Source organism: Heptranchias perlo, chromosome 3, assembly GCF_035084215.1.
Source record: "Heptranchias perlo isolate sHepPer1 chromosome 3, sHepPer1.hap1, whole genome shotgun sequence".
Classification (NCBI taxonomy): domain Eukaryota; kingdom Metazoa; phylum Chordata; class Chondrichthyes; order Hexanchiformes; family Hexanchidae; genus Heptranchias; species Heptranchias perlo.
The window spans coordinates 18,619,981-18,647,078 of NC_090327.1; the positions used below are offsets into that span (position 1 = coordinate 18,619,981).

At 44.7% G+C, this 27,098-nt stretch overlaps 1 protein-coding gene across 3 annotated transcripts in view; it reads right to left on the minus strand.

The window, feature by feature from the left end:
* LOC137310786 (receptor-type tyrosine-protein phosphatase mu-like) overlaps positions 1–27,098 on the minus strand; it is a 797,377-nt gene that overhangs the window by 319,474 nt on the left and 450,805 nt on the right. For all 3 annotated transcript variants that reach the window (XM_067978407.1, XM_067978404.1, XM_067978408.1), the window contains exons 8-9: positions 6,377–6,685; positions 1,691–1,800 (exon numbers count right to left, since the gene is read on the minus strand). In XM_067978407.1, the coding sequence (XP_067834508.1) occupies positions 1,691–1,800; positions 6,377–6,685 (419 nt within the window). The remainder of the gene's footprint in view (positions 1–1,690; positions 1,801–6,376; positions 6,686–27,098) is intronic.

Here is a 27,098-nt window from a genome sequence, read left to right on the forward strand (position 1 = left end):
GGCCTCAGTACTTCTCGAGTGGGAAGGGGTTAAAAAAAAACAATTAGCCAGGGTTTCCCTGGTAAGGGCAGAATTGGGTTTGGCTGTAGTGCCCCCACCCCCCACTGGAACTCTCTCTCTTCCAACCACCCCACCCCCACCACCTCCACCCACCCCGGCATGGTCAGATAGCTGGTATTCATCCTCTTGGATCACACATGATAAATGGCCACTGGAGGCCTGCTGGCTCCTGTGCAATAGTAACCTAGCAATAGTCTGTGTCATCAGCAGAGAAGGGAAAAAAAAACCCGCAGGAAAGGTAACAAAAATCAAACTCCAAAACTGCAGGGACATCATCACATTTTTCCTCATTCAGAAGTTCCTACAACACTGTATTACTTTTCAGTGGAATGTGCTCCCAAAAGCAATCTGCCTTTCTGAATATTTCAGTGAGGATATGTTAGTGCTGATTTTCCTCTGCTTTGCACAGGGAACACTCAGCGGTGCAGAGCAGAAGAAAAAGGGATGAAGACCCATGACTTTGGGTCTCCACCTCTTTGCATTCCTAGGGGCTCCCTGTGGTTTCTCCAGTTTTGGAGGAGGGCCAAAGCAACAAGTGAAATTGTTGCATTGAAATGAAGCAGGAGTGACGTCTCGATGCCTCCCACCTCATTTTTCTGGGTCTCTGCTTGCTCAACGCACCAACAGGGCCCGACTACTTCAGCCCAGTGCCGTCGGGTCAAAGGATCTCAGAGGAGCAAGAAACAAGCACGTGGAAGCCCCAAAAAGACAAGCAGCTTCGTTTTTTTTCAGGATCAGCAGGAAAACAATCACGGCTGGAAACCTCCTGCCTGCTCTTTGCGGACAGCAACCAGAAGGCCCCAAATTTGTGGGGATAACTACCACTGCACACTGTTTAGGCTTCTAAACACAAGGCTTTACCAAGGGTCAGGCCTATTAAAATGATCTGACCAGAAATGCATACAAGTTCAAGACAGGCAGCGCTCACTTTGGGTAGATGGTGGCGTGGAAAATTAGTCCTGTTATTTATCCCCCTCTTTATTTTCTGGAATATTTTCGTTCTTAGTAGATGCAAACAACTAAGAGTGCAGGCTTCCTTAGAACGTGGAGCATTGCAATTCCCTCAGGTAGGTGTGGGAAGAAAAGTCAGTCGGTGTTCCCGCTCCTGATCATTATCCAGTGGCACCTGCTGGAAAGCATGCGTGCAGATGTCAGGGAGGATATGATTGGGCTCAGCTGTGACACTTTAACCACCCCTGGGTAAATAGCTTCCTAACCCTCATTGTCTAATCTCACACATGAAGGTATGACCATTTGACAAGGTACTAAAGGGTTCAAATGCCCATAAAAATCAAACTCCAACAAGAGTAGACACTTTCAGAAGCAAAGAGGTGAAAATTTGTAGAAAAAAAAAGCAGACTGTTAATTCCTGACGGGTATCCTCCATCATGTGCATAACTCACACTTAAGACTACGAACATGACTAAAGGAACAGATTTTTTTTACATATTTATATTGTTTCATTATTGCCGCCTCAAATGTGCTCCTATGATTATAGATGAGAAAATCAAGGCCAATACATCTAAAAATAATGGGCATGTTTTTACACTTGGTGTGAAATACAGAATTGCAAACCATGCTCAAATATTGCACAACCATAAAAAAAAAATTAAGAAAAAGCACTTTTTACCTCATAAAGCGTGATAATACCAAATGTTTCAATCGGCTCCTTCCATTGTAGATATATCTTCTCTTCAAAGGTGCTTCCTTGCATTGAGTCTCTGGGGATTGCACCAGGTACTAATGGGCAGATGTAAAAAAAAAGTCAAAGGAAAGAATAATAGTTTTTTTTATCTACATGACAGGGACACAGCAGCTTCAAGTCCCTAATGACATGTAATGGTGTGTAATCTCCACTCATTGTCACTGGCAGCTGAACCTGCGGAGTTCAATTTCATGACCTTAGCATCCGAAAGGCACTTAACAACATAACATGTTGCCGAGGGACTTCATAAGCAAACCTTTACAAAAGGAAAGGCACAGAGGCAATGGGGCTGGCTGGATAACTCACGTCTGACAGTCACAAAAGAGTTCTGGTCTACCTTCTCAGGCCAGATAAAAGTCAAATTACTCAGTGTTTCTCCTTAGAGAGGTTTGATAGATTGCGGACATAAACATTTCTAGTTTTTCTTCCTTTTAAAAAAATATATACTTTTTTCTTTCTTTCTGACCTGGAGGAAGGAGATGGACTCCTTGAGAACCAGTATATTGTGACTTCCTTGATGCAGTCAGATGTGGACTAATTGCAGAAGTCATCTTAATTTAATTGGTGGGCCAAAGCTCACGTCAGAAGAAAACTGCTGCCAGTGAGAGTTGAACGGAAGCTACCATCTTTTTTTTCTTTATTCGTTCATGGGATGTGGGTGTCGCTGGCATTTATTGCCCATCCCTAATTGCCCTCGAGAAGGTGGTGGTGAGCCATCTTCTTGAACCACTGCAGTCCGTGTGGGGAAGGTTCTCCCACAGTGCTGTTAGGAAGGGAGTTCCAGGATTTTGACCCAGCGATGATGAAGGAACTGCGATATATTTCCAAGTCGGGATGGTGTGTGACTTGGAGGGGAACATGCAGGTGTTGTTCCCATGTGCCTGCTTCCCTTGACCTGCTAGGTGGTAGAGGTCGCAGGTTTGGGAGGTGCTGTCGAAGAAGCCTTGGCGATTTGCTGCGGTGCATCCTGTGGATGGTAAACACTGCAGCCACGGTACATCGGTGGTGAAGGGAGTGAATGTTTAAGGTGGTGAATGGAGTGCCAATCAAGCAGACTGCTTTGTCCTGGATCGTGTCGAGCTTCTTGAGTTTGAGAGGAATTATTAAAGTTGAAATGTTTGTTTTAAGTTACTGTAGATTTCTCTTGGGTGAGTGAAGGGAAGGAGAGAACCAGTAGTTTATGTGACCTTGAGTTGGAATGTCATGATCTGGGAATCTCTAAAACGTAAGATGTGGTCCAGATGGTCTCAGATTAATAAATGGTGGCCAGTGCAACTACATGGAGTGAACCCGTACACCATGCAGCCTTTAGGAAGGAAGTGGTGGTATGAGTGATGCTATGAAGGGAGGTGGTGATCTACATGCCCTAATAGAGAGTATACGGAGGGAAGCAGTAGCTTGGGTAACTTCAGAGCAAACGCCCTTGTTCCAGGTGATTAAGGAGCCTGTAGTCATGTAATCTTGGGAAGTGCAGCAAAATCATCAGGGATCAACACAACAATCAGAACATTTCCAGGGGGAAGTGTACAGGGACAGGCTGTCTCGTGGGGAACTAGCACCAGTAAAAGTAGCTGATGAGAAATTTGTGTAAATATGATTTTTATATCTACCATTTTTAAGAGAACACATAGGAAAATGGTTCAGCTGTCAAAATATGAACTAATAGCAGTGACTAAATATTAGATGAGGGCCAAAAAAGAGCTGACTCATTAAGATATACAAAGTGCATGGTTTGCAAAAGTTAATCTAAACTGATTTTCATTAAACATTACTCGCTGCATGAAACGATAGCAGAAAATCCTGGAAATGCACAGCAGCTTCAGTCAGCCCCTTAAAGAGGGCAAATTGGGTCAAAAATCTCTGGCCCATCCAGCTCACACCCGCCATGACTTCGACAGGAGTACGCCGGAAGGGACGGATATTGGGTTGGGACCTGGGTTCGTTACGTCCGGGACTTATGTCGGAGATTCCAGGATAGTCTGTTGGGGGTGGAGGCTCTAACCTCCCAAAACACGGCGAACTCAAAAGAGGGGGTGGGCAGTTCCTGCTTTCCCGACCCTCAGAGTAAACCTGGCATAGGATCAGCAAAGGTGCACCTGGTGGGACCTACCTGCCAACTGCAGGAAGTGGTGGACACCTGGAGGCCCAGGCCGGGATTGTGGCAAGGTCAGGATTTATTTTTTAAATAGTCAACTCAGCGCCCTTTTTAAAGGGTGCAGGACAAATGGTTTTACTGGGGGAGGGAGCCAATAACCCCTCTCAAGAACTACTAAGTTGTGCCAAACGTTCCAGCCAATAGAGAAAGATGAGCTTGTTAGATATGTCCCCACTGATGCCGGCATTTACTAGAGGGATGATAATGAAGGGGCAACACCCTGCCACTGAAACTTTGACCGGGTCTGCGGCAGAGGTCACAAGTGGACGCATCCCACTATTTACACCTCCTCTACCCCCAGATCATTGTTTCATCTCAAAATTTTCATGTAGTTCTGAACAGGCTTGAATTTAAAAATCAATATTTAGAAAGAAGTTACAGAAATGACATTCATTAGATAATAACAATTTACGAATATAACGCAGCAGTTGCCGTAGAATTGGACCCAGGGTGGTTGCACGAGCAGGAATGCCCCATGTTGCCAGGGGTCAATGGAGCTAATAACAAACAGATGGTTATTCGGAGCAGGAACTCAGGCAGTCTCTTGTGGAATACACTGCTGCCCTGACAGGTCTACCCTGAAATATTGCAGGCTGAGAGGATCTAGGTAGAAATAGTTTTAAAAAGTTTTTAAATCCTTGTGTCAGTCAAAGTGCATGTTCCAGAATTACATTTTAATCTCCCCATCAAACCTTCAACAAGTATAACTCCACTAATATATGAAACCCATAGAGACTCATGAAAACCATCAATACAGCATCAAAAGCAAAATACTGTGGATGCTGGAAATCTGAAATAAAAATAGAAAATGCTGGAAATACTCAGCAAGTGAGGCAGCATCTGTGGAGAAAGAAACAAAGTTAACATTTCAGGTCAATGACCCTTCGTCAGAACTGGAAGAAGTAAAGATTTAACTGTTTTTAAGCAAGTACAGAGCCAGGAAAAGAGGGGGAGGAATGGGAGGAGAGGAAAGAACAAAAGGGAAGGTCTGTGATAGGGTGGAGGGCAGGAGTGATGATAATCAAGGGATAAAAGGGATGATGGTGCAAGGCAATGGGGGTGGTAATGGGACAAGTAAAGAAACAAAAGATGGGTCTAGAGGAGCTGTAAATGGTGACATCAGAACCATTACCAGCAACTGCTGTCCAAAAAAATGGGAGCCGTGGTTAAGGTATTTACAGTGGTGGATGATGGTCCTTCATGTTGTTGTATTGGACGTTGCCTCAGTCTACAATGCTTCCGTGAAGAAGACCCCAATGAGGGGTGTGTGTGTGTGTGTGTGTGTGTTTATGCTAATAAAACAGAGAAAAAGATTTGAGGCAGAATCCTTCCAAAGATTCAAACCAGTGAGGAAACTAATTTTTAATAAAACCTTAGCAAGGCCTGGCTCACCTGAGACCTTGAAGGAGATTATAACTGCCAACAGGTTTCTGCTATGAACCCGCTGGTTTCAGTTAGATTCCTGCTCGCCCACAGAAGAATGAGGCCAGGGCAAAGTGGCTGCCAGCCTATGGCACAATTTGGGTGGTTTCTGGCTGCCTGCTGGCACTCATAAGTGTAGGGACTGGGCTTCCAGGGGGTCTCACGGTAGGGTAGTGTGGAAGAGGCCTAATCTTTCCTTGTGCACTCCTGCTCCTCCTGGCAACACAAAGGAAAGTAAAAAGCTTACCTTCTACTTCCAATTGTCTTATAGAATCATAGACTGATACAGCACAGAAGGAGGCAGTTCAGCCCATCGTGCCTGTGCTGGCTCTTTGAAAGAGCTATCCAATTAGTCCCACTCTCTACTCTTTCCCCACAGCCCGGCAATTTTCTCCCTTTCAAGTATTTATCCAATTCCCTTTTGAAAGTTACTATTGAATCTGCTTCCACCACCCTTTCAGGAAGTGCATTCCAGATTTCGCTGCATAAAAAGAATTCTCATCTCACCTCTGGCTCTTTTGTCAATTACCTTAAATCTGTGTCCTCTGGTTACCGACCCTCCTGCCAGTGGAAATAGTTTCTCCTTATTTACTCTATCAAAACCCTTCATGATTTTGAACGCCACTATTAAGTTTTTCCTTAATCTTCTCTGCTCTAAGGAGAAAAATCCCAGTTTCTCTGGTCTCTCTGCATAACTGAAGTCCTTCATCCCTTGTACCATTTAAGTAAATCTTCTCAGTACCCTTTCCAAGGCCTTGACATACTTCCTAAAGTGTGGTGCCCAGAATTGAACACAATACTCCAGCTGAGGCCTAACCAATGATTTCTGACTCGAGTTCACCTCTTAGATGCCTTTGCCACCTGCTCAGAAGAGTAGGTTTAGATTGAAGGTGGCGGGACATTGGTAGATAAGTCACCAGGCTTGTAGAGTTAAAATTGACCCCTTATCATTGAATATACCAGTCAATTACATTGCTGTCAGATCACATTTGACTCTCAAAATTTCAGAAAACTGTATAATATTTATAACTTACAATCTTCATCTGTTTGGATCACAAGCTCATCACTTTCCTTTCTTCCCTCTGAGTTCATCAGGACCAGTTTCACGCTGACATTAGTGTATGGTGACAGACCACGTAGGGTATATTGTGGTTGAATATGTCCAGTCTCCTGGCAGACTTCCTCGCCCACATGCTCTTGCTCACCCACCACGTAACGGTAATGGGCGGTAAGGTTGAAGCTGTGGCAGCGGGTCACATTGTAACCGAATGGCTCCCAGCGAATTGTGATTTGCCTGGACTTGATCTCCACAAGCTCCATATTCCTCGGTCCATGCATGGGATCTTTTAAAAGGAAAAAGAATATCCGTCAGTGCTCCAGAATATCCATCATTGGGGGAAGATTTTCCTCTGTGTTAAGAAATCATAAAGAACATGTTTATGATTTTGTTCAACAGAGAGCAAGAGGAAAACTTACCCATCTCATTTGGAAGTATGAACTGTGCTTCTAAACTATCCATCAATATTCAAAACAGTCTCATCTGTCAACTTTTATAATCACAATTCCTCATAAGTTACTCTCAGCCATATTGTGAGGGGGAAGAGAGAGGTAAAAAGATTGGAGAAACTAGAAGGTTAATCACCTTGTGTCACTCCTGCATACCTTCCAGTAGTTCGTTCAAGAATGCTATTGACTTGTTCCCTGAATGGCTCAGCTACTTTATCTGATAAGTGGTTGAGCCATAGAAAGGTTACATTGAACCTGTAACCTTTCTATGGCTCAACCACTTATCAGATAACGTAGCTGAGCCATTCGGGGAACAAGCCAATAAGTTGGTGCTGAGTTGGCTGATCTCAAGCAGGGCAGCAGTATGGGCAGTATGTACAGCCACAGCACCCTTGGGCTGGGTGGGTGGGGGCTATCAGCCAAGGTTCCTAATCGATATCAAGTCACTCCTGTTGAAAGTGAACATGTGGACGCTGGGTAAGAAACGGATCTGTCACGGCTATGATGCCCCTGTGATTGAATGTTCTTCCAACACTCACTGTCAAGCCTCACACATTAATAATGGCCACTTGGATGAGATAATGGCGGGGGTGGCAACTGGTGTCCTTACAACCGTATCCTAGGAAGAAGTCACCACCTTCAGGAGAAGACGGGAGGGGAGAAATTTGGAGGCTAAGAGAAATGATACTGGCAGATACCTAGAAGCAAGCACCTGGCACCCTCTCAGTTGGGGACTTTGAATGGTCAGTGGGGGAAGGGGTAGACATAAGGGGGTAAAACTAACTAAAATATATGGGGGGATAAAAATCAGAAGTAAACTAAAAAGGTATTGTTGCATACGATCTCAAACCCATTTGAGTAGTTATTATTTTGAATCTACATCTCTGGACAGGCCAATTTTCTATGGTGACTTACTCCCTCTTCCCTACATTCAAATTCACAAGTGACAAAATGCAATTTTGCTCTTCATTGGAAGCTAGTCAAACCAGCAATCTTGTAGTCCATAGGGTGACCTACACAACAAATCCAGCAATTTAAAAGAAAGTCCAAGTCACTTCGCCAAATATGATTCAATCCGTCTGCTTTTCCTCAGCTGTTGTAACTTATAAGTTAGTAACAATCTCCACATGGTTAAAATAAAACAGACCATTCACGTGAAGCATTGAAGCAAATGCTTGCTGTCACTGTAAAGATCTCTGAATAATGATGACAAGTAGCTGGGTTGGACCTAACAACAGTTTGGTAATTTGGTGGGGTGAGGGAGGGGGAGTTATTGGGTTTAATGTGAACTTCAACCCCAGTAAATACCATTTAATATTCAATTACATTTCTGTCAAAAGCCAACATTCTGATTAAAGTGACTTCTAACCTTCACTTGATCCTGAGCTAAGGGCATCAAATGTTTGATACTGATAAAGTGTTACAGCATTTCATATTTTCATACTTGAGGAGATGTATTGTCTTTGTTTATTAATGCTGTAGACATGAAGGACATTGACTTTAAACACCCTTATTAATATACGGTCACAATTTTGATATTCTACTCATAAAAGAGTGAAAAATCAGACTAAAAAGAAATTCCAGTTAACACAGACATTTTCCTTTTAACTGCATATCCAAGAGGAAATGGAAAGCTAGTCTAAATGAATTCAAACATCTTAACCTTGTCTTGTTTTGAGGTAGTTAGCTGTAGGGCATCTAAATCATTTCCTTGCTGTGACAGTGACAGACAGTAATCATTTGCAACGGACCATGCATCAAAAAACATATTTGTGAGGGGAATACATCAACTAAATGGTCTTGATCAATGCTCAGCCATACTCAAGCATGTACCAGGCTTTTGTGCAAACATGGATTTTACATTTTCATTGACCTGGTTGACAAAATATATCTGTAGGGAAATAAAAAAGACTCCTGTATATTCATTCAAAGGAACACGGCCACAAGTCAATCACTGGAGTGTTTTAGATTACGCTCATTTGCTGGGGTGAAGATAATTACTTTGAGACTGTGAACCAAATAGCTCTGTGTGGCATTAAACATGAAAAGAAGTACTTGTAGTTAGCTGAGCTAAGTTGCTCTTTCAGCAGACTAGGCTTTGCGGGGTTTAATTCTACATATGACCACTTGCACAATGAAGAACAAATCTTGGCCTTGCGAGGGGATCTTCTCTATGTGAGAGGGGTGCTTGTAATTGTACTCCTAAGACAAATAGAGCTGCTCTGGATTACCGACCTTAAGCAGAGGCTTTGTGCGCTTTCATATTACATACAAATACTGACACAAGCAATACTTTGTGGACTCTTTTCTAAGCCATGTTGAATGCTTCAGATCGAGGGGGAGTTCATTTTCAAATTTTCCCCTCAACAACTTGCTTTTATATAGCGCCTTTGATGTAGTAAAACGTCCCAAGGCGCTTAACAGGAGCGTTATCAAACAAAATTTGATACCGAGCCACATAAGGAGGTATTAGGAAAGGTGAACAAAAGCTTTGTCAAAGAGGTTGGTTTTAAGGAGCATTTTAAAGGAGGAGAGAGAGGTAGAAAAGCAAAGAGGTTTAGGGAGGGAATTCCAGAGCTTAGGGCCTATGCAGCTGAAGGCACAGCCGCCAATGGTGGAGCGATTAAAATCGGGGATACACAGGAGGCAAGAATTGGAGGAGCGTAGAGATCGCAGAGGTTTGTAGGGCTGGAGGAGGATACAGAGATAGGGAGGGGCGAGGCCATGGAGGGATTTGAAAACAAGGATGAGAATTTTAAAGTCGAGGCTTTCCTGGACCGAGAGCCAATGTAAGTCAGCGAACACAGGGGTGATGGGTGAACAGAACTTAGTGCGAGTTAGGATACAGGCAACAGAGTTTTGGATGAGCTCAAGTTTATGGAGGGTGGAAGATGAGAGGCCAGTCAGGAGAGTATTGGAATATGTCTAGATAAACCACTTTAAAAAATATTATTCCCAAACATGCTACAGGGGAGAGGCATTTTTTTTATATTTGCAAAGTTACCATGACTGCTTGTACTATTAGTGACAGTTATGTAAGAAATGCCACCTGAATTATATTAGAGACTCATTAAAATATAAAAGTCGAGCATGATAACAGTTGTCTGAATGATTATGATACTGAAGAAATATAATTTGAGAATTAGATCCATTCAGGCTTTTATCATTATTTTTTCAAAATAAATTTCAGCTGACATGTAAAAATGTTGTGCTCATTATAAATTGTTTAACTGAACTAGTAAACAATCTTGCATAGGCAGTGTTGAGTAACACAAGTTGCATTGTTGCTATATAAGGCATTGTTTAACTTCCAGATAAATGTTCTCATTTAGCGCTCATTAATGGACGGAAAAACATGAGCAGACGCAAACCTCCATGCCCGAATTTTCACGATGTGCTCCCACAACACAGCTTTGCACCAGCTGGTGCTAAATTGTTCAATTGATTCCCCACCTCCGTCAGAAGTACTCTATGATCGTCTAATCATTTGAAGCAATATCATTGCCTATGAGAGGAACTAGAGGCAAGCAATGAAGATGATGTTGGGTTTCTGGAACTTAGCGAGGAAAGGTTAAAAAGAAACGGCTTGGTCTCTTCAGAGAAGGTGAAATTTGGAGGTGACCTCATTGAAGTTTTCAAGGTTATGAAAAGGATTAACAAGTTTGATGCAGGCAAGTTTTTGACTGTTGGCGAAGGGTTCAAATACCAGAGAATATAGGTCATAAAATAGGAATAAAAAGGGAAATCAACTGGAATATTTTCACCCACAGGATAAACTCTAGTTGTAGAATAAGTTACCAGAGACAGTGATAGAAACTTGGAAATCGGGATCAAGAGACAATAGATGTATTTCTGAGAGAGAAAGCAAATGAGAGATATGGAGGAAGGTGGATCTTTTGAAAAAGTGGCAGGGTTGTTGGGCATAATGGTCCTAAAAATTCTTATGTTATTATTGCTTGCATTTGTGGAGCTTAGTTTTGAATGTTAATTACTCAGAGTAATATTTTCTTTCCTTCATATTAAGCTGTCCTTTCTGCATAGTTATATTTAGAAACAAGGCATGGCTCTCCAGAATCCTTGAAGAGATGTGGTGTGCTAAAATGAATAAGCAAGCCACAAGAGCACACGGTGCATGGAGAATGCTCATTTATTCATCCTGACACAGCATAGGCTTAATTATAATGTGCAGGACATAATATCGACGATGGTCCAATTGCCTGGGGCAATGGGAATTAATGACAGGGCGACTAACATCTTCTCATTCTTGTCTGCCTTAAGTAATCAGCTGTAACATTTAAAATACAAAAAAGGAAAGAAAAACAAATTGTTTCCCTGGCTGGCAGCAGCAGAGGAAACAGCAGTAGATTGCCATGAGGGCAGACAACTACTGCATTCCCTTCCCTGTGCTCATCACAGTGAGGTACCCCAGCAATGGAATTGGATCACATTTCCAACCAGCGCCAGCTTTAAGCACTCCTGGGTCATAAGTAGCACAGCCAGAGGCAGAGAAGACATATGCTCTGTGCCCACTCCCCTCCCTCCCCACCCAAAAAAAGTCTTAGCAGCTAGCTATTTGATCTGTTGGAGCAGGCAGTTTGATGTTATGGCTTCATGTCCATTAGGACTTCGGTTCCGAGACTCAATTCACATAGGACCTTCAAAGCCACTGGAGAGAGATTTGAACCAAGGCCCCAGAGGTGAAAATGAAAGGTGCTAATCAGAACTGCTACTTTCACTGTAGGCAGGCCCCAGCTGCCTTTTGTTTCCCATCTGCCACCTGTCACAGATTTTTGCCATGCAGTGCATGGTACCATGGCAGATACAATAAGCTTACTATCAGGTCTGTCACTCCGGCTGATCAGAAGTGAGACAGCACCAGCTGGGTTAGAGAAGTATGATGGTAAAAATAATCTAATTCTAATTTGTCGGTGCAGCACAACACAGATCACATTTTTAAGCACATAATACTCATATACAGTTCTAATCATAGTGTAGTTTGTAGAAGACAGTGTAACGTCTACACAGCAAGCATTTTGTGTAATAAATTCCATTATGAATGTCAGTTGAGACTGGGAATAAACTACAGACTCCTAGCTGCCAAGCAGCCTAGAGAATAAATAAAAGGAAGACAGTGCTCCAGGTATTATTTTAAGAGTTATGAAATGCAAGAATAAAGATGTATCTACCCAACAGTGACATAACAAGGGTAGTGATTATAGAGTGGTAATAGACTGGCTCATTCCCTTTATAATGAATCTCTCAGTCATCTTTGTAAGGGGAGCCACAAAGTGGAGACTAGGTGCTTCCTAATAAGAAAGGAAGCAAGAGTGAGTCACCCTGGATGACTCTCGTACGCTCATTGTAACCATCTGAAGTGATTGCGAACATTTCTTTCTGACCCCTGATGGCAATCAAGTAAAAACTCATGGATTTAATCTGCATCATTTACAAAGATTACAAAGACAAATTTGGTCGGGGAAATCATTCATCACAGCGAGTTCAGCCTTCCAAAGAAACCGATGTTTCCCTTATCACAGCATCTAACTGGCTCTTCAATGACTCCAGAGCATTTGCTTCCATTGCCACACCACTAAAAGTATTAATCACTCTTTGCATAATTACATTATACAAAGTTTGACTTAATATTCTATGAGCCTCTGTAACTCCCCCTCACATTCGCTTCTTTTAATACTCAAGAATTCAAGTTTTTCCAACCTTTCCTCACAACTGAATCCTCTGACATTAGGAATCAGCTGTATTGCCCTTTTCTGCATTGGTTAAGCCTCAGTGACCAGAACTGAGTAATCAAGGTATGGTCTGGCCAGAGCACTATACAACTTCAGCACGATGGCCTCAGACTTGTAGGCCCTGACATTCCTCTTATGTGTCTAAGGAATGCTCATTTCCCAGATACAAAGGAGCCAAAAAAAGGCAGAGACCCATGGGGCATGATTTTAGCATAGTGGCGAGAAGTCACGGATGGGTGGATTTGCGTGTGCGGAATCCAGAGGCAAAGTGAGCGCGTTTAGGTCTGCAATTGCCTCTCGATTTTTTTAATATGGAATGTGGGCGTCGCTGGCGAGGTTAGCATTTATTATCCCTAATTGCCCTTGAGAAGGTGGTGATGAGCCACCTTCTTGAACTGCTGCAGTCCGTGTGGTGAAGGTTCTCCCACAGTGCCGTCAGGAAGGGAGTTCCAGGATTTTGACCCAGCGATGATGAAGGAACGGCGATATACTTCCAGGTCGGGATGGTGTGTGACTTGGAGGGGAACGTGCAGGTGGTATTGTTCCCATGTGCCTGCTGCCCTTGTCCTTCTAGGTGGTACAGGTCGCGGGTTTGGGAGGTGATGTGGATGGTACACACTGCAGCCACAGTGCGCCGGTGGTGAAGGGAGTGAATGTTTAGGGTGGTGGATGGGGTGCCAATCAAGTGGGCTGCTTTGTCCTGGATGGTGTCGAGCTTCTTGAGTGTTGTTGGAGCTGCACTCATCCAGGCAAGTGGAGAGTATTCCATCACACTCCTGACTTGTGCCTTGTAGATGGTGGTAAAGGCTTTGGGGAGTCAGGAGGTGAGTCACTCGCCGCAGAATACCCAGCCTCTGACCTGCTCTTGTAGCCACAGTATTTATGTGGCTGTTCCAGTTAAGTTTCTGGTCAATGGTGACCCCCAGGATGTTGATGGTGGGGGATTCAGCGATGGTAATGCCGTTGAATGTCAAGGGGAGGTGGTTAGACTCTCTCTTATTGGAGATGGTCATTGCCTGGCACTTGTCTGGAGCGAATGTTACTTGCCAATTATTAGCCCAAGCCTGGATATTGTCCACATCTTGTTGCATGTGGGCTCGGACTGCTTCATTATCTGAGGGGTTTCGAATGGAACTCAACACTGTGCAATCATCAGCGAACATCCCCATTTCTGACCTTATGATGGAGGGAAGGTCATTGATGAAGCAGCTGAAAATGGTTGGGCCTGAGGAACTCCTGCAGCAATGTCTTGGGACTGAGATGATTGTCCTCCAACAACCACTACCATCTTCCTTTGTGTTAGGTATGGCTCCAGCCACTGGAGAGTTTTCCCCCTGATTCCCACTGACTTCAATTTGACGAGGACTCCTTGGTGCCACACTCGGTCAAATGGTGCCTTGATGTCAAGGGCAGTCACTCTCACCTCACCTCTGGAATTCAGCTCTTTTGTCCATGTTTGGACCAAGGCTGTAATGAGGTCTGGAGCCGAGTGGTCCTGGCGGAACCCAAACTGATCATCGGTGAGCAGGTTATTGGTGAGTAAGTGCCGCTTGATAGCACTGTCGACGACACCTTCCATCACTTTGCTGATGATTGAGAGTAGACTAATGCGGTGGTAATTGGCCGGATTGGATTTGTCCTGCTTTCTGTGGACAGGACATACCTGGGCAATTTTCCACATTGTCGGGTAGATGCCAGTGTTGTAGCTGAACTGGAACAGTTTGGCGAGAGGCACATCTAGTTCTGGAGCACAAGTCTTCAGCACGACAGCTGGGATGTTGTCGGGACCCATAGCCTTTGCTGTATCCAGTACGCTCAGTCATTTGGTGATATCACGTGGAGTGAATCGAATTGGCTGAAGACTGGCTTCTGTGATGGTGGGGATATCGGGAGGAGGCCGAGATGGATCATCCACTCAGCCCTTCTGGCTGCAGACGCTTCAGCCTTGTCTTTTGTACTCACGTGCTGGACTCTGCCATCATTGAGGATGGGGATGTTTACAGAGCCTCCTCCTCCCGTTAGTTGTTTAATTGTCCACCACCATTAACGACTGGATGTGGCAGGACTGCAGAGGTTTGATCTGATCTGTTGGTTGTGGAGTCACTTAGCTGCGTCCAAAGCATGTTGCTTCCGCTGTTTAGCATGCATGTTGACCTGAATTGTAGCTTCACCAGGGTAGCACCTCATTTTTAGGTACGCCTGGTGCTGCTCCTGGCGCGCTCTTCGACACTCCTCATTGAACCAGGGTTGATCCCCTGGCTTGTTAGTAATGGTAGAGTCAGGGATATGCCGGACCATGAGACCATAAAACCATAAGAGATAGGAGCAGAAGGCCTTTCGGCCTGCTCTGCCATTCAATGAGATCATGGCTGATCTGATTTTTACCTCAGCTCCACTTTCTCACCCTTTCCCCATATCCTTTGACTCCATTCTTGATCAAAAATTTGTCTAACTCAGCCTTGAATGTATTCAATGACTCAGCCTCCACAGCTTTTTGGGGTAAAGAATTCCAAAGATTCACGACCCTCCTCCTCATTTCCGTCTTAAACGGGCGACCCCTTATTCTGAGACTATGCCCCTTATCTACCTCAGAATCTTGTATGTTTTAATAAGATTTCTTCTCATTTTTCTAAACTCCAATGAGTATAGACTCAACCTGTTCAATCTTTCCTCAAAAGACAACCCTTCCATACCCGGAATCAACCTAGTGAACCTTCTCTGAACTGCCTCCAATGCAAGTATGTCCTTCCTTAAATAAGGGCACCAGAACTGTACGCAGTACTCCAGATGTGGTCTCACCAGCACCCTGTACAGTTGCAGCATGACTTCCCGGCTTTTATACTCCATCCCCCTAGAAATAAAGGCCAATATTCCGTTTGCCTTCCGGATTACCTGCTGCACCTGTATGTTGACTTTTTGTGTTTCATGTACCAGGACACCCAGATCCCTCTGTACCGCAGCATTTTGTAGTATTTCTCCATTCAAATAATATTTTGCTTTTTTATTTTTCCTCCCAAAGTGGTTGACTTCACATTTTCCCACATTATATTCCATCTGCCAAATTTTTGCCCTATCACTTAACCTGTCAATATCCCTTTGCAGACACTTTGTGTCCTCATCGCAACTTGCTTTTTCACCTATCTTTGTATCATCAGCAAATTTGGCCACAAGACTCTCTGTTCCTTCATCCAAGTCATTGATATATATTGTAAACAGTTGAGGCCCCAGCACTGATCCCTGCGGCACCCCACTAGTCACAGATTGCCATTTTGAAAATACCCTTTTATCCCGACTCTCTGTTTTCTGTTAGTTAGCCAATCCTCTTTCCATGCCAGTATAGTACCCCCAACATCATGAGCTCTTATCTTGTGCAGTAATCTTTTATGTCGCACCTTATCGAATGCCTTTTGGAAATCCAAATATACTGCATCCATTGGTTCCTCTTTATCCACCCTGCCCATTACTTCCTCAAAGAACTCTAATAAATTTATCAGACACGATTCCCTTCATAAAACCATGTTAATTCCTCTTGATTGTATTATGAGTCTCCAAATGTCCTGCTACTACTTCCTTAACAATGGATTCTAGCATTTTCCCAATGGCAGATGTTAGGCAAACTGGTATATAGTTATCTGCTTTCTGTCTCACTCCATTCTTGAATAGGGGTGTTAGAGATGAGGTTACAGATTGTGCTGGAATGCAATTCTGCTGCTGCTGATGGCCCACAGCACCTCATGGATGCCCAGTTTTGAGCTGCTAGATCTCTTCTGAATCTATCTCATTTAGCACTGTGATAGTGCCACACAACACATTGGATGGTGTCCTCAGTGCGAAGACGGGACTTCATCTCCACGAGGACTGTGCGGTGGTCACTCCTACCAATACTGTCATGGACAGATGCATCTGCAACTGGAAGATGAATGAGGACGAGGTCAAGTTGGTTTTTCCCCTCGTGTTGGTTCGCTCACCACCTGCTGCAGGCCCAGTCTGGCAGCTATGTCCTTCGGGACTTGGCCAGCTCCGTCAGTAGTGGTGCTACTGAGCCACCCTTGGTGATGGACAATGAAGTCCCCCACCCAGAGTACATTCTGTGCCCTTGCTACCCTCAGTGTTTCCTCCAAGTGGTGCTCAACATGAAGGAGGACTGATTCATCAGCTGAGGGAGGACGGTAGGTGGTAATCAGCAGGAGGTTTCCTTGCCAATGTTTGACCTGATGCCATGAGATTTCATGGGGTCCGGACTCAATGTTGAGGTCTCCCAGGGCCACTCCCTCCTGACTGTATATCACTGTACTGCAACCTCTGGTTGGTCTGTCCTGCCGGTGGGACAGGACAGATGCAGGAATGGTGTTGGAAGAGTCTGGGACGTTGGCTGAAAGGTATGATTCTGTGAGTATGGCTATGTCAGGCTGTTGCTTGACGAGTCTGTGGGATAGCTCTCCCAATTTTGGCACAAGTCCCCAGATGTTTGTGAGGAGGACTTTGCAGGGTCGACTGGGCTTGGTTTGCCTTTGTCGTGTCCGGTGCCTCGTGGTCCGATGCCGGGTGGTCCGTTCGGTTTTATTCTTATTATAACTTTTTTTAAGCAAGATTTTACAACTGAGTGGCTTGCTAGGCCATTTCAGGGGGCAATTAAGAATAATCGACATTGCTGTGGGTCTGGAGTCACATGTCGGCCAGACTGGGTCAAGATGGCAGGTTTCCTTTCCTAAATGACATTAGTGAACCAGATGATTGCAGTCAATTACCTTTGCTTTTGGGTTACCCGGCTCCAAACGATGCAGTGGGCCGACTGCGCACCCGAATGACGCGATTTAAAGCCCACTATTTAAAGGGCCAGTCCAACAATGAATTTTGAAGGAGAAAGGACAAATGGGAGCCCAGGAGAGCAAAGGCAGCACCTAGATTTACCGATGCCTCTAAATGTGTGCTACTGGCTGCAACAAGAGCCAGGAGGGAGACAATTTATCCCAGTGATGGGAGGAAGAAGCCTGGTTCTGTCTAAGAAAGTGTGGCTGGAATTAGCGGAAGACCTGAGCAACAGGAACACGGTGCCCAGGTCTTGGATTCAGTGCATAGGAACAGGAGGAGGCCATTCAGCCCCTCGAGCCCGCTCTGCCATTTGATAAGATCATGGCTGATCTGTGATCTAACTCCATATACCTGCCTTTGGCCCGTATCCCTTAATACCTTTGGTTGGCAAAAAGCTACCTATCTCCGATTTAAAATTAGCAATTGAGCTAATATCAATTGCCGTTTGCGGAAGAGAGTTCCAAACTTCAACCACCCTTTGTGTGCAGAAGTCTTTTCAAATCTCACTCCTGAAAGGTCTGGCTCTAATTTTTAGACTGTGCCCCCAAGTCCTAGAATCTCCAACCGGCGGAAATAGTTTCTCTCTATCCACCCTATCTGTTCCCCTTAATATCTTATAAACTTCGATCAGATCACCCCTTAACCTTCGAAACTCCAGAGAATACAACCCCAATTTGTGTAATCTCTCCTCGTAAATTAACCCTTGAAGTCCGGGTATCATTCTAGTAAACCTACGCTGCACTCCCTCCAAGGCCAATTACCGCCCCATCAGTCTACTCTCAATCATCAGCAAAGTGATGGAAGGTGTCGTCAACAGTGCTATCAAGCGGCACTTACTCACCAATAACCTGCTCACCGATGATCAGTTTGGGTTCCGTCAGGACCACTCGGCTCCAGACCTCATTACAGCCTTGGTCCAAACATGGACAAAAGAGCTGAATTCCAGAGGTGAGGTGAGAGTGACTGCCCTTGACATCAAGGCAGCATTTGACCGAGTGTGGCACCAAGGAGCCCTAGTAAAATTGAAGTCAATGGGAATCAGGGGGAAAACTCTCCAGTGGCTGGAGTCACACCTAGCACAAAGGAAGATGGTAGTGGTTGTTGGAGGCCAATTATCTCAGCCCCAGGACATTGCTGCAGGAGTTCCTCAGGGCAGTGTCCTAGGCCCAACCATCTTCAGCTGCTTCATCAATGACCTTCCTCCATCATAAAGTCAGAAATGGGGATGTTCGCTGATGACTGCACAGTGTTCAGTTCCATTTGCAACCCCTCAAATAATGAAGCATTCCGAGCCCGCATGCAGCAAGACCTGGACAACATCCAGGCTTGGGCTCATAAGTGGCAAGTAACATTAGCGCCAGATAAGTGCCAGGCAATGACCATCTCCAACAAGAGAGAGTCTAACCACCTCCCCTTGACATTCAACGGCATTACCATCGCCGAATCCCCCACCATCAACATCCTGGGGGTCACCATTGACCAGAAACTTAACTGGAACAGCCACATAAATACTGTGGCTACGAGAGTAGGTCAGAGGCTGGGTATTCTGAGGCGAGTGACTCACCTCCTGACTCCCCAAAGCCTTTCCACCATCTACAAGGCACAAGTCAGGAGTGTGACAGAATACTCTCCACTTGCCTGGATGAGTGCAGCTCCAACAACACTCAAGAAGCTCGACACCATCCATGATAAAGCAGCCCGCTTGATTGGCACCCCATCCACCACCCTAAACATTCACTCCCTTCACCACTGGCGCACTGTGGCTGCAGGGTGTACCATCCACAGGATGCACTGCAGCAACTCGCCAAGGCTTCTTTGACAGCACCTCCCAAACCCGCGACCTCTACCACCTAGAAGGACAAGAGCAGCAGGCACATGGGAACAACACCACCTGCACGTTCCCCTCCAAGTCACACACCATCCCGACTTGGAAATATATCGCCGTTCCTTCATCATCGCTGGGCCAAAATCCTGGACCTCCCTTCCTAACAGCACTGTGGGAGAACCGTCACCACACGAACTGCAGCGGTTCAAAAAGGCGGCTCACCACCACCTTCTCAAGGGCAATTAGGGATGGGCAATAAATGCCGGCCTCGCCAGCGAAACCCACATCCCATGAAGGAATTTTTTTAAAATGTCCTTCCGAAGGTGCAGTGCCCAGAACTGCTCACAGTACTCCAGGTGCGGTCTAACCAGGGTTTTTTATAGCTGCAGCATAACTTCTGCCCCCTTGTACTCTCGTCCTCTAGGTATAAAGGCCTTATTCATTATTTTCTGCATCTGTTCATTACACTTCAATTATCTATGCACCTGAATCCCTAAGTCCCTTTGGACATCCACTGTTTTTAACTTTTTACCATTTGGAAAGTACCCTGTTCTATCTGTTTTTGATCCAAAGTGGATGACCTCACATTTGTCAACATTGAATTCCATTTGCCACAGTTTTGCCCATTCACCTAATCGATCAATATCGCTTTGTAATTTTATGTTTTCATCTACACTGCTTACAATGCCAACAATCTTTGTGTCATCGGCAAACTTAGATATGAGACTTTCTATGCCTTCATCTAAGTCGTTAATAAATAGTGTGAATAATTGGGGCCACAAGACAGATCTCTGTGGGACTCCACTAGTCACATCCTGCCAATCTGAGTACCTTCCCATTATCCCTACTCTCTGTCGCCTTTTGCTCAGCCAATTTCCTAACCAAGTCCGTACTTTTCCCTCGATTCCATAGGCTTCTATCTCAGCTAACAGTCTCTTATGTGGGACCTTATCAAATGCCTTCTGGAAGTCCATATAAATAACATCCATTGACATTCCCCTGTCCACTACTTTAGTCATCTCTTCAAAAAATTCAACCAGGTTTGTCAGGCACGACCTACCTTTCACAAATCCATGCTGGCGCTCTCTGATTAACTGAAAATTCTCGAGGTGTTCAGTCACCCTATCCTTAATTATAGACTCCAGCATTTTCCCCACAACAGATGTTAGGCCAACTGGTCTCTGATTCCCAGGTTTCCCTCTCTCTCCTTTCTTAAAAAGTGGAGTGACATGTGCAATTTTCCAATCTAGAGGGACGGTTGCTGAATCAAGAAGTGGTTTAATGACCTGACCAGGTCAGGAAAAGTGAGTACATTTGGTAATTCATCCACATCGTTAGAAATGTACCCTTCTCCCTTCCACCCCTCCCCCCACTCTGTATTGGCAAGCCAACTCCATCACATCGCTCCTCACACCCACTTAAGTTTCAGCATTAACTTACCTTCAATTCCTATGCACTTCTTCACCTCCCCATTTGTGTACCCACCACTACCACTCACCACAATCCTGATGCAATTTAATGAATCTGTCTGATGGTCACCCTCTGTGCATCTGTTTCATTGTCAGCCTCACCCAAAGCAATGCATCCATCAGGTGAACATGTCACCTTCAGTCTCTCACAGATCTGTTCTTTCTCCTCTTGTCGGAGAAGAGTGAGCAAAATGCAAGGTAGAGCAGTCGGACTGGAGGCGGGCCACCACAAACAGTACCGTTGACAGGTGCAGAGAAGGAGGCCATGGACATCAGTTGCACACTGCATGTCTGGCCATTGGAGATGGAGAGACTGGCAACCTGCAGATGGCTGGTGACAGAACTTTAATGTCTTTCACACACATGATGAATTGATATTATCATTTGTTTGAACTGTTCCACACCTCAGTATGGTCATTGGAAAAATTATCACTTTTCCAATGAATAATCAATATTGGTTTATGTTATCTTCTTGGGCCTTCATGGATTGAAGAAGAGGCAGCCGTTACGGAAGAAGGTGATTCCTCAGAGGAGCTCAATTCTTCTGAGGGTGCACCGTCACATGACATCCAGCCACGTACCAGCGCAGATGCTGGCACTTCAGTGGGGCACGTTGGACAGATAGTTGGGTTGTCACCTGGCGATTCACCACTCACAAGTGAGCACGAGCAGACACTGGTGGCAGGGGCAGCTGTGGAGAGTCTGCGTTGGGGGGGGCGCACTCCTCTTCAGGCTCTGCACAGCTGGACACAAAGGGTGAACCCAGGGGCCATCAATGAGAATGAGAGAGGTACAGCTGCACCACACACTATCCAGAATAGCGGAGAAGATGCAAGAGTCCAACTCCATCGCTAGTGGATTGGTGGTACAGGTAAGTGTGGGAATGTCCGTGATGGAGAGAATGTTCGCCTCCATTGAGCTTCAAGCACGGCTCTCTAATGAGTCCACGTAGGCCATTACAATGGCCGTGCGGACTCTGGATGCCAATATGTCTGCTACCTTAAACAGGCAGACAGATACTTTAGCCCGTGGTCTTAGAACGCGGCACATCTCCTCACCAGCCTGCTGGCCAGCAGAGTGGTGGGAGTGATGTTGCGCTGGCCCAGGAGAGGGTGTAATGGCGAAAGAGGACATGGGAGTGGGGAATCCACTCAAAGCACTCCAACATCCCACCCTTTGCCCCCCCGCCCCAATCGGTACCCGCAATGCTGTCTCCTCTCCCTGCAGAGGTGCAGATGGAGCAGTCTTTGGCGGGGCCCCTCACGGGCTCCAAAACCCAGAGGTTGTTGGCCGAGAGCATCTCATCAGTCAGGGCATGAATCTAAGCAACCTGCCACTACCTCTGCTGAAGCCACAGGGAATGCACCACATAGAAGTCGTTGGAGAGAAAGGCTAAAATTTTGTAATTCACCAAGGGTATGCACAAGGGTGTTTGGCGAAATGTCATTTTGTTAATTTATATTTTCTTTTTGGTTATGACACATTAAATGTTATAATTCTCAACACCACCGCCACGTCTTGCCCATTGTATATCCCCATATATATTAATGACTTGGACTTGGGAGTACAGGGCACAATTTCAAAATATGCAGATGTCACAAAACTTGAAAGGGTAGTGAACAGTGAGAAGGATAGTGATAGACTTCAAGAGGATATAGACACACTGGTGGCATGGGCGGACATGTGGCAGATGAAGTTTAATGCAGAAAAATGAGAGGTGATGCATTTCAGTAGGAAAAATTAGGAGAGGAAATGTAAACTAAACTAGAGGGCACAATTCTAAAAGGGGTACAGGAACAGAGTGATCTGGGGGTATATGGGGGGAAAATCATTGAAGGTGGCAGGGCAGGTTGAGAAAGTGGTTAAAAAAGCATACGGGGTCGTGGGCTTTATAAATAGTGGTATAGAGCACAAAAGCAAGGAAGTCATGATGAACCTATATAAAACATTGGTTCAGCCACAACTGGAGTATTGTGTCCAGTTCTGGGCACCGCACTTTAGGAAAGATGTGAAGGCCTTAGAGAGGGTGCAGAAAAGAATAACTAGAATGATTCCAGGGATGAGGGGTTTTAGTTATGTGGATAGACTGGAGAAGTTGGGGTTGTTCTCCTTGGAACAGAGAAGGTTGAGAGGAGATTTGATACAGATATTCAAAATCATGAAGGGTCTAGACAGAGTAGATAGAAAGAGAATGTTCCCATTGATTCTATGTTGCCCGAAGATTTCCTTGGGATCCCTTGGTTGGGGGGGGGCGGGTGGAGAGGGGGCAGGAGAGGGGCTCAGAATGCTTGCACTTGAATCCATAGAAATGAGGTGACAGGGATCAACTGCGTCTCTTGCCTCATTGCTCTCTGTGCAGGCGCTCATTTACAGGTCACCCAAAGAAGTTGGTGTGGACCTTCTGCAAGCCCCCCTCAGATCAGAGGGTCTTAGTGAGGCAGGCATTTAGGCTGGGGGTGGGCTTCAATAAGTGAGCACAAGCTTTTTTATTGGATCCTCGAGGCTGGAGGCTTTCTGCCAAGTGTTTTTGGACAACAGCCAGATGGCCTCATAGCCGGCAACCATTAATGCAGGCCTCTCACTTATGGAACGTTTGGTCAATGCAAATGGCCTGAACTTGGAAATCCAGATGAGTTCAGGTTATGCCAGGTGGAGCACACTTCAGATGTGCTCTTGGGGGATGAAACAAAATCAGGTCCATCATCTATTGATTCGGCAATATAGCCCAGCTATATTGGTACTCCATGGGATATTTGATCAACTGTCTATACTTCGCCTTGTAACCTTCGACCTAGTCCTTAGCCAAAAAGTTATCCAGCTTCTTTTTAAAAACAATTTATTGACCACTCAATATCTACTTTCGGTGGTCTCTTTCAAAAAGAGGGAAGTTGGAGCTCACCTTAATAAAGTTTTCAAGATTATAAAAGAGATTAACAAATCTGATCCAAGCAAATTGTTCAGTGTGGTTAAGGATTCAAATACCAGGGGACACAGGTCATAAATTAACAGTAAAAGGGGACGTCAACTGGAAGGATATACTTGCCTTAGAGGGAGTGTAACGAAGGTTCACTAAATTGATTCCTGGGATGAGGGGGTTATTCTATGAGGAGAGATTGAGTAGAATGTGCCTATGTTCTCTGGAGTTTAGAAGAATGAGAGGTGATGTCATTGAAACATCTAAAATTCTTGGAGGATTTGACAGGGTGGATGCTGAGAGGCTGTTTCCACTGGCTGGAGAGTCTAGAACTAAGGGTCATAGTCTCAGGATAAGGGGCTGGCCACTGAGGACTGAAATGAGGAAAAATGTCTTCACTCCACTATTGAGTGGTTGTGAATCTTTGGAATTCTCTACCCCAGAGGGCTGTGGATGCTGAGTTGTTGAATGTTTTCAAAACTGAGATCGATAGATTTTTGGACACTAAGGGAATCAAGGGATATGGGGACAGGGCAGGAAAGTGGAGTTGAGGCAGATCAGCCATGATCTGATTGAATGGCAGAGCAGGCTCGAGGGGCCATTTGGCCTACTCCTGCTCTTACATCTTATGCTCTTACATTCTTCTTACAGGATATAGAGTTGTGGAATCAGGGGAGGTAATAGATTTCATTCCACAAATCTACCATTCTGAGGGAAAAAGACAGAATTTGTGAATTTTAGAATATTAAAAAAATACCAGGGATGGGAGAAGTCCATTCAGCAAATGGAGCTCATCCCTTGATTACATTAACACTCCCACCATTGGTGTCTAATTGTATTTTGAATAACCCCACTGTTTTTGTCCCTATGTCCTTGCTTGGTAGATTATTCCAAACATTTATCACTCTTTGACTAATGAACATAAGAACATAAGAAATAGGAGCAGGAGTAGGCCAATCGGCCCCTCGAGCCTGCTCCGCCATTTAATAAGATCATGGCTGATCTGATCCCAACCTCAAATCTAAATTCATGTCCACTTTCCTGCCGGCTCCCCGTAACCCCTAATTCCCTTCACTTCTAGGAAACTGTCTATTTCTGTTTTAAATTTATTTAATGATGTAGCTTCCACAGCTTCCTGGGGCAGCAAATTCCACAGACCTACCACCCTCTGAGTGAAGAAGTTTCCCCTCATCTCAGTTTTGAAGGAGCAGCCCCTTATTCTAAGATTATGCCCCCTAGTTCTAGTTTCACCCATCCTTGGGAACATCCTTACCACATCCACCCGATCAAGCCCCTTCACAATCTTATATGTTTCAATAAGATCGCCTCTCATTCTTCTGAACTCCAATGAGTAGAGTCCCAATCTACTCAACCTCTCCTCATATGTCTGCCCCCTCATCCCCGGGATTAACCGAGTGAACCTTCTTTGTACTGCCTCGAGAGCAAGTATGTCTTTTCTTAAGTATGGACACCAAAACTGTATGCAGTATTCCAGGTGCGGTCTCACCAATACCTTATATAACTGCAGCAATACCTCCCTGTTTTTATATTCTATCCCCCTAGCGATAAACGCCAACATTCCGTTGGCCTTCTTGATCACCTGCTGCACCTACATATTAACTTTTTGATTTTCTTGCACGAGGACCCCCAGATCCCTTTGTACTGCAGTACTTTCCAATCTCTTGCCATCAAGAAAATAACTTGATCTCTGGTTTTTCCTGCCAAAGTGCATAACCTTACATTTTCCAATATTGTATTTCATCTGCCAAATCTCTGCCCACTCACCCAGCCTGTCTATATCCCCCTGCAGGTTTTTTATGTCCTTCTCACTCTCTACTTTCCCTCCCATCTTTGTATCATCTGCAAACTTCCATATGTTGCACTCGGTCCCCTCCTCCAAATCGTTAATATAGATTGTAAAGAGTTGGGGACCCAGCACCGACCCCTGCGGAACACCACTGGCCACTGGTTGCTAGTCCGAGAATGAACCATTTATCCCAACTCTCTGCTTCCTGTTAGATAATCAATCCTCCACCCATGCCAGAATATTACCCCCAATCCAGTGAGTCTTTATCTTGAGCAATAATCTTTTATGTGGCACCTTGTCGAATGCCTTCTGGAAGTCTAAATACACTACGTCCACTGGTTCCCCTTTATCCACCCTGTACGTTATGTCCTCAAAGAACTCAACAAATTTGTCAGACATGACTTCCCCTTCGTAAAGCCATGCTGACTTTGTCCTATTAAATTATGTTTGTCCAAATGTTCTGCTACTGTCTCCTTAATAATAGACTCCAAAATTTTACCCACCACAGATGTTAGGCTAACTGGTCTATAATTTCCAGCCTTCTGCCTACTACCCTTTTTAAATAAGGGTGTTACATTAGCAGTTTTCCAATCTGCCGGGACCTTTGCCGAGTCCAGAGAATTTTGGAAAATTATTACCATAGCATCCATGAAGTTTTCCTGGTGTTTATTTTAAATTTATTTTGCACTAATTTCCATTTATGCCCACTGGTCCTACTTTCTTGGGGTACTTTGAAGTAATAATCTGGTTTTGCCTTCTTTAGACCGTTTAATATTTTCTACACGTCAATACAGTCTTCCTTCAACAACCTCCTTTTCCACTGTGAAGCCTAATCTTTCTTCAAAGCTCAATCCCATTACACTCTGAATCAGCCTGGTCTTTTTCGGCGCCCAATTCAAATGCAATTTGTGACATGGCGATCAGAACTGGACACAGTAGGGCTGATTCCCCAATCAGGCGCTCCCAACGAGAAGAGGCGCTCGCAGGATCCATCACAGGCCCGTAGCCTCCAATTTTACCTCCACTAATTTAAGCTAACAGAAAATCAGAGGCTTTGGCCCGACTAGCGCTCCCTGCTAGCGCCACTCTTGGTGGGACTGCTCAATTGGAGAATCAGGCTAAGTATTCTAAGAGGGGGGAAAAAAAAGCAAAAAAAAAAAACTGCTGGAAATTTGAAACAAAGACAGGAAATAGTGGGGATACACTGCAGGTCAGCCAGTATCTGTGGAATGACAAGACAGTGAATGTTTTGGGCAGGATCTAGGACAGAAGATAGGCAAAAACTTTAATGGATTTGAAAAAAAGCAGAGGGGAGGAGGGAGAAAAATCCAAATTAAAGATAAACGTTATTGTGGAAATTTGAGGAACGCTGGCATTGATAATGGAAAAATCATTATGCACTGATGCGTTCTGCTGTGGTGTTCATAATTTTTTCTTGTTACAGGGCTGGCTGACCAACTGTGTTTTGTCAGCATTTTCTGTTTTAATTTCAGACCTGCGCCAACAATCTTTCTGGCCTTCTTCCTCGATTTCCCCCATTTTCTCACCCTCGTCCTTGAGTGGGCCCTCTCACTGTCTTTAGCTATTTGCATACTCTTTTTCTCTGATGCTTCATCCCACTGCCTGACTGCAATGAATTTTTATATCATCCAGCTTTACTTTTAAACAGACTGCAG